The 11,603-nt window shown below is 36.6% G+C and overlaps 1 protein-coding gene and 1 pseudogene across 4 annotated transcripts in view; one reads left to right on the top strand and one right to left on the bottom strand.

Moving 5' to 3' along the window:
- The window catches only part of CCDC18 (coiled-coil domain containing 18), a 107,222-nt gene that overhangs the window by 61,332 nt on the left and 34,287 nt on the right, over positions 1–11,603 (top strand). For all 4 annotated transcript variants that reach the window (XM_045292023.1, XM_045292026.1, XM_045292025.1 and 1 more), the window contains exon 18: positions 5,113–5,229. In XM_045292023.1, coding sequence (XP_045147958.1) covers positions 5,113–5,229 — 117 coding nt within the window. The remainder of the gene's footprint in view (positions 1–5,112; positions 5,230–11,603) is intronic.
- LOC105978260 overlaps positions 11,099–11,603 on the bottom strand; it is a 1,633-nt pseudogene continuing 1,128 nt past the window's right edge.

Genomic DNA, 11,603 nt, shown 5'->3' with positions numbered 1-11,603 from the left:
TATCTTATCTAGATAGACCTGCAGAGATAATAATATGCAGGAAAAACAAGGCATAGCAAGACAAAGCGACAAAAGAGAACACAATGACAACAACAAAGAAAAACCATTGACCAAATAAATAAATGAATAAAAAAGAAAAACCTGTAAATAGAACAAGGTCTGTTTTTTGACCTCTAGGAGTGTCCTCCAGTCGGGTCCGATGGGGTCCCACGCTCTGGCCCCAAAATCTATCCTTTGCACTCCCTCGGGAGCGACCTGCTCTGCTTCCCCCACTGCTTTGCCGTATACCCTTAGTGTTTTTCCTCTGTGTGCTGGGGTCAGACTGGGCCAATCCTGACCCTGAGTCTCCAGTGTTGTCCCCTGTAGGGCCATGGGTCAGCGAGAGACGTTGGTTCTCTGGTGAGATCAGCCATATGGCCCAGAGAATTTAAAAAAAAATCATTTTATTGGGGGCTCGTACAGCTCTTATCACAATCCATACATGCATCCATTGTGTCAAACACATTTGTTGCCATCATTCTCAAAACATTATCTTTTTACTTGAGCCCTTGGTTTTTCCCCTCCCTCCCTCACCTTCCCTCCCTCGCAAACCCTTGATAATTTATAAGTTATTATTTTGTCATGTCTTAAATTGTCTGATGTCTCCTTTTACCCACTTTTCTGTTGTCTGTCCTCTAGGGAGGGGGTTATATGTAGATCATTGTGATCGGTTCCCTTTTCTTCCCCACCTTACCCTTACCCTCCTGGTATCGCTACTCTTATTATTGGTCCTGAGGGGTTTTTCTGTCCTGGATTCCCTGTGTGTCAAGTTATTATTTTTACCAGTGTACATGCTCTGGTCTTGCCAGATTTGTAAGGGATCATGAATTGGGATCATGATAGTGGCGGGAGGAAGCATTAAAGAACTAGAGGAAAGTTGTAAGTTTCCTCAGTGCTATAGTGCACTGACTGGCTCGTCTCTTCCTTGTGACCCTTGTGTAAGGGGATGTCCAGTCAGTTGCCTACAGATGGGCTTTGGGTCTCCACTCTATACTCCCCTCTCGTTCACAATGATACAATTTTTTGTTCTGGGTTTTTGATACCTGGTATCTGATCCTATTGACATCTCATGATCACACAGGCTAGTGTGCTTCTTCCATGCGGGCTTTGTTGCTTCTCAGCTAGATAGCCGCTTGTTTATCTTCAAGCCTTTAAGACCCCAGGTGCTATATCTTTTGATAGCCAGGCGCCATCAGCTTTATTCACCACATTTGTTTATGAACCCACTTTGTCTTCAGCGATCTTGTCGGGAAGGTGAGCATCATGGAACTGCAGGAGAATTTTAACTATCATTTTAAAGCTGCATCACTTGTAACAGTGTGACTGATGAGAGCTTGGAGTCCCTGGGTAGTACAAATGATTAATGTGCTTCGCTGCTAACTGAAAAATTGGAGGTCTGAGTGTACCTGGAGGCACCTTGGAAGACAGCCCTGGTCAGCCTACTTAAAAACTCAGCCAAGGAAAAGTCTGTGGAGTACAGTGCTTCTCTGATACACCATGAGATAAGATACACTATGACTTGGCAGCCGGTTCTAATGAGAACTAAAGGCTGGTGGGAAATTCTGTTCTGCATAACAAGAAACTCATAAAGTAAACAAATTATGTTACCTGTTGAATAGAACATTGAGAATGTTCTTCTTAAAGATTGTATTTACTTGTGCTTTACACAATTGATGTATGTATGGATTGCGATAAGAATTGTATGAGGCCCTAATAAAATGATTTAAAAAAAAAGAAAGTTAACAAAGAAAAAAGAAGATTGTATTTACTCACTTATTTTTGTTTTGTTTTCCACTCTGGATTTTTTTTTCTTCCTTCTTCAAGAAAGTCTTTAACAGTAAGTAATACAAATGGATAAAGAAGGCCTTCAGCACTCCCTGACTGCCCCAGGCTGTGTGCCTGAGGAATACTTTTGGTTTACAGAGTAATAATAGGTTTTGTTTTAATTTCCCTCACCCATCTATCTGTATATGGTTTGTATACAGTGTACTCAGACTCACAAGTGCTTTGTTCAAATAAGAATATCCAACACATCAGTGGGTATTTTAAAAATTACTAATTTTAACTGATTAATCCTTTTTAATTAATTTTTACTTTGAAAAATTCTAAACCCACAAAAAAGCTGAAAAAATGGGATAAGGCATGACTGAATACTGTTCTTTTCATCTGCATTCTCTGATAATTTGTACCTACTTCATTTAATTTCTCTCTCTGCTTTCGAGCATGTGCACACACATGCACATACATACACAAACACACTTTCCTTTTGTCAAACCATTTGGGAGGACATTGCAGATGTTGTAACAGGTTACAAGGAGTCCTGGTGGTATAGTGGATTACAAGTTGATTGCATGGTCATCAGTTCAAACTCACCTATTGCTCCTTGGGAAAAAGATGAGAGTCTGCTCTTGTAATCATGTATAGTCTTAGAGAGAGTAGGACACAGTTCTACTCTGGCCTGTATGCCTCTGTGACTTGAAATCAATTTGAAGGCCTTGGGTTAAGTAACACTTTGCACTTTTAATTCTTAAACTTGAATATAGGGTAAGGTGACCAGATTTTAACATTGGTAAAGCGGGACACCATTGATAAAACTTATGTCCTGGCGAAATAGCTACCTGGCAGCCGAAAACCGTATACCCTAGCTTGTCGTGCATTCTTTCAAAAAATCGGGACTTTTTAAAAACGCCACGAGACGCGGGAAAAATTGTTAAAAATCGGGAAGTCTAGTCACCTTAATATAGGGCCACATTATTATTAGGACCCTAGAGGAATTTAATAGTAGTGTTCTATTCAGAGTTTATACTGTCATTTCCCCAATTATCAAGAAGTAATTTTTATAGCCTTATGTACACAAAATGCAGTTAATAGCAGTGCTTCCCAAAGCACCCTTTGGTGATCCCAGGGAGCTGTAAAAGCAGGCACCTACGCTTTATCTTGGATTCTGGTCTATGGATCAGCAGCATCAGCATCACCTGGCAGATTGTTAGAATTACAGAATGTAAGGCGAGTTAGATGTCTCGAACAAAAAAATAGAAGAACTTTAACTCTCCGAGTGAAGAACTGGCACATGCATGACTTGAGAGTGGATGCCTCTTGGTCTCTCTATTAATGCTGGCCCTGCTTCTGAATCAGATTTTGTATTTCAGTGAGATATCAAGGTGATGTACATGCACATTAAAGTTTGAGAAGTACAGCTCGCTTGTTCTTTATTTCCTTCTCCAATCTAGGAATTGAATGTCATTCACATGCTGCATTTGGCTCTCCAACTCACTGACTTTTTCTATTTTTTTTTTTTATTCTCAGGTTTTTTTTCTTTAATCATTTTATTAGGGGCTCGTATAACTCATCACGATTCATGCATCCATCCATTGTGTCAGGCACATTTGTACATTTGTTGCCATCATCATTCTTAAAACATTTGCTTTCTGCTTGAGCCCTTGGTATCAGCTCCTCATTTTTCCCCCTCCCTCCCTGCTTTCCCACCCTCATGAACCCTTGGTAATTTATAAATTATTTTGTCATATCTCAACCACTCCCTTCAGTCCAGGCTAACAACACTACAGGTTATAATATATCTCTCCCATAGCTTCACATCAGGAGGCACACAATGTCAGAATACCTCATTATTAGCTATATCAGTCTTGACACCTTATTTAAGATGGTGATTGCCCGGTCACGACATTTTAAGGAAACCTTTTTTCCATTTGTAATTAATAAATAAAATGTGGGGTGGCTTTTTGAGGTAATGTGAAGTCCCTGTTCTTCAGTACTCGTGTAACTAATTTAGAATCCATGCTTTAATCAGTAATTACATTGATAGTGCTTAGGTAGTGATATTCTGATAGTGTCACATGTATGTATATATATATTTTACTGTACATAGAAGATGTTAACAAATGTTAACTTAAAGCAAATGTTAACTTAAAAATTATTACCAACTCAACAAATTATTTTTAAAAGGCAGTCATTTAGAATCAGAGAGAGAGAGAGAGTGTGTATTTAAAGGCTCTATTCAGGCTTGAGGGACAGTCTTCTAAATCTGGGTGTCTTACAAGATTTATTTTTTTAGAAATAAGAATTAGAAGGATAATTTTATTATGTAAATTAGCATTGACGAAAGAGAACTTTTTCCTACTTACTGACATTTCTTGGAAGTTTCAAGACTATTTATTAGAATGCTTTTTGCATTAAGATGGGGGGTGGTGGATATCCACTCCTGTGAAGCTCAGAATTACAATAAGGAAAAGAACGGGGCAAGGCATAGCTTATCTCTTCACAAATGGGATATGGAACATGTATGCCAGCGTGACCTTGGAACTAACATTTTTATGGGAGAATAAATCTGGTTGCCTTTTGCTCATTTGTCCTTTAATATTAAGGTAGAAGAAAGCATTTGCAGTTGTTTGAACACTTGATTCAAATTACGTTGCCCCCTTTCTGAAATGCATTTCCTGATTCACAGCAAAGCACTCCTTTTTTAGTCCCCCAGGATTAAATATTTTCATTTTCTCTGTGATGTCTGTCTATTCAGAATAGTTATACCTTAGCCTCACTGACCCCTATCCACCATTTTGTGTTGACTCTCCTGTTTCTTATTTACGGAGGTGTAAGTAAGACTTCTGCACTACTTTCTGTTTTAAGCAAGTGTACTACGTAGTTTGATCTACAGGTTTTTAGCAACTGGACCCTGTTTATCTTGCCAGTTTTATTCCCAAATGCTTATCTTCTGTGAATGCATGCTCTTAATTGACACCGTCAGCTCCGAAAGCGTCACCATGCTTCTTCACAGTACTTTGCCCTGAAGGTACTCTTGTTCCAAGATGTCCTCCGTTTCTTGTTCAGCTCCTGTTTCTGCCTCAGAATTGTGTTGTCTGGTTTCCTGGTTTACAACAAAAGAATTTGTTTTTTTCAGTAAATTCATTCCTTTATAACATTATTTATACCAACTGGTACTATGTACAAACTATTTGTAGCAGTGAATAAAATTAGGAGATAAATCTGTATAGTATTAAGCACTTAATCACAAGTAGTATAATTTACTTATCTTTTTAAAATGTTTTGCTTATTTAGGTAAGACAGCTAGATTCAGCATTGGAAATTTGTAAGGAAGAACTTGCTTTGCATTTGAATCAATTGGAGGGAAATAAAGAAAAGTTTGAAAAGCAGCTAAAGAAGAAATCTGAAGAGGTAAGTTAACATTTCCACTTGTAGTTTGTTTCCAAATTATTTTATTTCACATATTATTTTTAGGATGCTTGAAAAGTATACGTATCTGATATAGAAACTTTCTAGTAAAATATCAACTACATTTTTAATTCTTTAAAAAGACATGGTTTCAGTGTAACAAAAATTGACACTTTAAAAGAATTCTTTATATTAAGATAATTAGAATAAATAATATCACAGAATTGTAATATTAAATGAATAATGGCATTGTTTTAGATTTAGAAATTTTAAAACCTTTAATTTTTTCCATTTTGCTATTGCTGTTTCTAGTTGTAAGAAGGACTGAGAACTAGTTTTAAAAGTTCAACTTTCTTTTCTGAGATGAGTTTCTCAGATAATAGATTGGAGGCTTTTCTTGAGTTATAATTATAATTCATCTCTATATCCTGTTTCTAGTATTTTACTTTCCAAATAACATTCATTCATTAAATGTTTACATAAAGGAATAAGCATACAAATTATTATTTTTTCTTTGTTAGAATATATTATGTATGTACTTAAAACATAAGTTCATTTTTAGAAATATCAGCAATTCTGAATTCTTTTTCAAATTTTTATTAGAATTATAGTAGTCAACAGGTAAGTAAAACAGAATGGTGTTTCAAATGAATGGAATTTTATACGGAGAATATACAAATGATAGAACTGTAGAGAAAAGATCAAACAGAGGATACTAAAGCAAATCTGATTAGCATCATCAGAGGCCCATTGCCATATTTGGGGTAGAAGAACATCCGGAAGAGAGGATATAACTAAAGCAGAGGTAGAGCTGCCTCTGGAGCTGGATCCCCAGAGAAAGTCAGAGGCTCCTAGAGGAGGAGAACCGGTCCCTCATGTGAGAATCCAGAGGATAAAGGAACCTAGGAAATACAGTAGAACCCCAGACCTTGGCGCTAATCCATTCTGGAAGGAGCGTCAAGACGTGATGCAGTCAAATTCCCAATTAATTTTTCCCACAAAAAATAACAATGGATTAAGCCATTCTTGACCACTAAGTTTTTACCCTAAGCTTGCCTTTTTATACAAAACATTACACAGAAATTTCAAAGTAAATAAATTCAGAGTTAAATAATATAATTTAAATAAGAAACACAACATTCAATAAAAGTTATTAACAACTACAGTATGGCCCATACCTTGAGATTGATGAGGATCTGGATCTATGGACAGGGATGTGGAGAAGGAGGTATGGAGAGAGAGTATTGTTTGGAAGGGAAATTCCTTTCCATAAAATCAACTGGTAGCTACTTTTCAGGAGTTTTTTCCCTTCTTGTCTTTTCTCACTAGGACCTGACTGCTCTCTCAAAAAGAAAAATCTCTCTAATGTGGTCTGCTGTAGGTGTTTCCTTAACTTTTCTAAAAGGGTTTACTGAATGGTCATCAATATTGATGATTCTTTTCAAAAAACTCCTTCATAGGACCAATGTTTTTTATCTAAAAATAGTACCAAAAGCCACAAAATTAAGAAAATTATAGCAAAATGCCTGGAACACAGCCGCAAAAGATTTAAACAATGTGTACTAATAATGCCAACTAACGCCAAGTGACCAAAACATGAACTGCTTTTGTTTACAAAAATCAACATGCATTGGGTCGGATTCCGATGTTTTGTTCCAGCTCCAATGCAAAATTTTCTCTACCTTTTGCATCGAAATCCGATGATGTGAAGTACAGATGTAGTTGAGTAGCGGAGTTCTGCTGTACAGTTTCCTGCAATAAGCATAACATAGCAGAGGAGGTCAGAGACAAGCCTAAGCTGTGATTTTTAACTCTGAGACTGACTGTGGCTGAACACTGGAGATTTAAGTGCATCTCACAGCTATGTAACCTTAAAGGTGACAGAATTTAGAGTCAGAGTTGAAACAGGAAAGTTTGTTGGGTTTTTGACTTTAAGTTCTTGAAACAAAATCAGTGATTAGATTGAATAGTAGATATTTGCATATAAAATGTAGAGCTGATTTCCAAGTTCTTAAAATATAAATCTAGAACTAAATTGAATTAATTCAGAATTGTTAGTCAGGTGTGAATGACAAGACCAATCGAGTTATTAGGTAAATCACAAGGATTAACAAGTCTGTTTATTGCTACTAAATTGTTTGCTGAACTGTACATTCATTGACTTACTCTGCCTACTAGAAATGTTGAAAGAGTACCTTGCAAGATTATACTTGTTCCTGTATATTGGTAAGAAACACAAGTAATGATCCAAATACTCTTTACTTTTGTTTGTCTTTAGAGCAAATTATAATGCCTAGAAAGAAAACTTTTCCTACTGCTAGTTAATACAATTAATAGCTTATCCTGGTCATAGCACAGTTGTGAGATTTTCATTATATATGAGGGGCTTCAAAAAGTTTGAAAATGGAATTTAAAGGCGATGGCATTTTTCTATTATCTTTTTGAAGCCCCTTGAATATAGTGAGGCATTGGAAATTTTTGTTTATTTCAAGCTGCCTCTGTTCTGTTAATACAAGGGATGTTATATAGAGATGTTTGGAAAATGTTAATCAGTGGATATGCCTAAATCACATACTAGCTGAATAAGTAAGTGGCCCAGGAGCACAAGGATAAAAAGCTAGCTATCTGGAAAAATCCATGTTGATTACCCATTGCAGAAAGCTACTAAGTATTCCTATGAGCTTATGCCTCAGCCAAATGATTGTATAGTCATTGGAAGTCCTATAGTCTACTCTTGATAGATTGAGGTAATGTAACTCTCTAAGGATAAAGGCCATAATTCCTTTCTTTTTATCACCATTAATTCCTTGTTCTTTTGTGGTAACAGTATTAGTGTTACATGTAGTAGTAATACTACAATTAGAGCTTCTTCAAATTTTCAAAATATATTGATGATTAATGTAAATCTAATAACCTTGGGGATCTAAATTTAAAAATTTTTTTCCATATTGAAATCTTTGAAAATGCTTTTAATATTGATAACATTATGTACTCATGCAAAATTGCAGTATGAGACAACAAAGAAGGAAATGTTCTAAAATGGTGATGATGATTGTACAATGCTTTAATATGATTGAACTATTGAATTGTGTGATATGAGAATTATATGTCAGTAACCTAAAATATTGCATTGTCAACGTAATAGAGGAATGTAAATAAGATGTGGGAAAAGTCCAAACATTTCTGCATAAAAATCAGTCATTTTGTTGGTAAATTTTTTTTTCAAATTGGAGTTAAATTGTGAGACATCGACAGAGTATCAATAGTTTTTCTGTGGCATATTGACTTTTAAGTAATAATTAGGAGAGGTTTTTGCTTTAGATACACACTAGTGCTAGATAAAATGTTAATTGTAAAGTAGAATTTATAATGTTAATTCCAATTTTTATTCACTTTAATTATAAAGTAGTCATCTGGAAAATTCTCTGAATGCAATAATAAATTTAGTACAGAGAATATAATATAAAAATGATGTGTTCTTTATATACTTTGAAAGTGAAACCAGCTAGAAGTTAAAGGATAATACAACAAAACATCAGTGAAAATGTGATGATGGTGTTCTGAGCTGTCGTCGAGTCAGTTATGGCTTGTAGAGACCTTGTCACCGCAGGAGGAAACGCTGCCTGGTCCTGTGCCACCCTCACCCTTGTTCTCGTGTCTGAGCCCATCGTGGCAGCCCCTGTGGCAGTCTATCTTGTCAAGGTTACTACTCTTTTTTGCTGCCCCAATACTTTACCAAGCTTGATGTGTCCTTCTCAAGGGACTAGTCTCCCCCTGGCAATATGTCAAAAGTACATGAGATGAAGTCACGCCATCCTTGCCTGTAAGGAGCATCCTGGCTGTGTACTTCTTCCCATACATATTGGTTTATTTGGGGAGGATTTCATGGTACTTTTACAGTTCTTCACTAGTACAGTAATTTACATTCATGGATTCTTCTTCAATCGTCCTTATTCAATATGCAGCTTGCACATGCATATGAGGCAATTGAAAATACCATGGCTGGGTCAGGATCGTCTTAGTCCTCAAAGGAGCATCCTTTTCAACACATTAAGGAGATCTTGTGCAACAGTTTGACGCAATGCAATGTGTCTTTGTTCTCTTGACTGCCTCTTCCATAAGCATTTATTATGAATCTAAGCAGGATGAAATCCGTGACTTCAGGCTTCTCTCCATTTATCATGACGGTCCAGTTCTGAGGAATTTGGTCCTCCTTACATTGTAACGCACACTGAAGGTTGCAGTCCTTGATCCTCATTAGAAGTGCTTCCAGTCCTCCTCCCTTCCAGCAAGCATAATGTGTCACAGGCTGTTAGTACGCCTTCTTCCGATCCTGATGCCTCATTTTTGTTCATAGGATTCAGCTTCTCTGATTATTTCCTCAGCATACAGATTGTGTAAGTATGATGAGAGGATGTAAATCTGACTCACACCTTTCTGATTTAAAAAAAACCTATCATTTTATTGGGGGCTCATTCAACTCATCACAATCCATATATTCATCCATTGTGTCAAGCACATTTGTACATTTGTTGCCATCATCATTCTCAAAACACTTGGTTTCTGCTTGAGCCCTTGGTATCAGCTCCTCATTTTCCCCTCCCTCCCACCCATCCCCCACGAATCCTTGATAATTTATAAATTATTATTGTTTTGTCTACCTTCCTGATTTTAAACCAAGAACCTTGTTCTGTTCATACAACTGCCTCTTGATCCATGTACAAGTTCCACATAAACATAATGAAGTGTTCTAGAATGCCCATTTTTCTCAAGGCTATCTATCCATAGTTTGTTATGGCCCACTATGTCTTAGAATTGTCAGTACAACATAAATAAACATCGTTCTGGTATTCTCTGCTTTGAGCCAAGATCCATCTGACATCCCTTATTCCACATCCTCTTCTGAATCTGCCTAAACCTCTGAGAGCTCCTTGTCAATGTACTGCTGCAACCATTGTTAGATGATCTTCAGCAAATTTTACTTGCATGTGCTATCAATGATATTATTCTATAGTTTGAGCATTCTGATAGGTCACCTTTTTTTGGAATGTCTACAAATGTCGATCTCTTCCAGTCTGTCTTCCAAATTTGCTGGCATAGATCAATGAGTGCTTTCAGTTCTTTACCAGCTTGTTGAAACATTTCAGTTAGTATTCCATCAATTCTTGGAGCCATCTGTTTGGCTAATGCTTTCAGTGCATTGGTACTGAATTTCTCCCTTCAGTACCATTGGTTTTTGCTCATATGCTACCTCCAGTAACGGAAGAATGTTTAACACACTCAGTATTCTTTCCATCTTCTCTGGATGCTTCCTTCATCATTTGATATTTTACCCATAGAATCTTTTAAAATTGCAATTTTTTTAGTTCTTTCAGTTTATGATATGTTGAGTGTGTTCTTCCTTTTTGGTTTTCTAACTTCAGACCTTTATACATTTAATTATATTTTACTTTGTCTTCTCCAGTTGCCCTTTGAAAGTTTTTCTTCGACTCTGACGTCATCATTTCTTCCATTTGCCTTAGCCACTGTACAATTTAAAAGCAAGTTTCAGAGTCTCTTCTGACATCTACTTTGATCTTTTTCCCGTCTTTTTAGTGATCTTTTGCTTTCTTTTTATTTTTTTCAGGATCCATAAATTACATCCATTGAGCACTTATTGGGCACATCAGATATAAAACAACCAGGATGGGGATCTTTCCTCTGTTTCGTTTTGTCTTAGGACAAATACTTTGACTCATTGCTCAGTTATTCATGGTCAACAACTGTATATGTAGTTCTTCTAATGTACTTAACATTTGCCTTATGTCCATTTTACCACTAATGCCCACCTCTTTTTTTCAATCTATTTTTTATGAGTTTTTCTCATAATTGTTTATATCTCCTTTGTCTGATCATCTGCAAGTTTCCTGATTTAATTTTTTAAACAATTTATAGTTTCATGGCTTGCTTTTAGTATCTCTTTAAGCTCTGCAATTTCAAATCTTGTTTTCTTCTTGGCAGCTTCTAATTTGTCTCTTTTTTTCACTTCAAGTTCTGAAAATTCTGTTTCATGTATATAGGCTTCTAATGTTAGCTGACAAGATACTGTTAATAATTGTTGCATCACAAAGCCCACATGGAAGAAGCACACCAGCCTGTATGATCATGAGGTGTTGAAGGGATCAGGGATCAGGCATCAAGGAACAAAAAATCATTATCATTGTGAATGAGGGGGAGTGCACAGTAGAGACCCAAAGCCCATCTGTAGGCAATTGGACATCCTCTTACAGAAGGGTCATGGGGAGGAGACAAGCCAGTCAGGGTACAGTATAGCACTGAGGAAACGTACAACTTTCCTCTAGTTCTTTAATGTTTCCTCTCCCCTCCCCCCATCATGA

This window comes from Echinops telfairi, unplaced genomic scaffold (assembly GCF_000313985.2).
Source record: "Echinops telfairi isolate 266 unplaced genomic scaffold, ASM31398v2 ScPeMD7_443;HRSCAF=831, whole genome shotgun sequence".
NCBI classification, from domain to species: domain Eukaryota; kingdom Metazoa; phylum Chordata; class Mammalia; order Afrosoricida; family Tenrecidae; genus Echinops; species Echinops telfairi.
The sequence above is the reverse complement of the archived record's forward strand: the minus strand, read 5'-3'. Positions and strand labels throughout refer to the sequence as shown.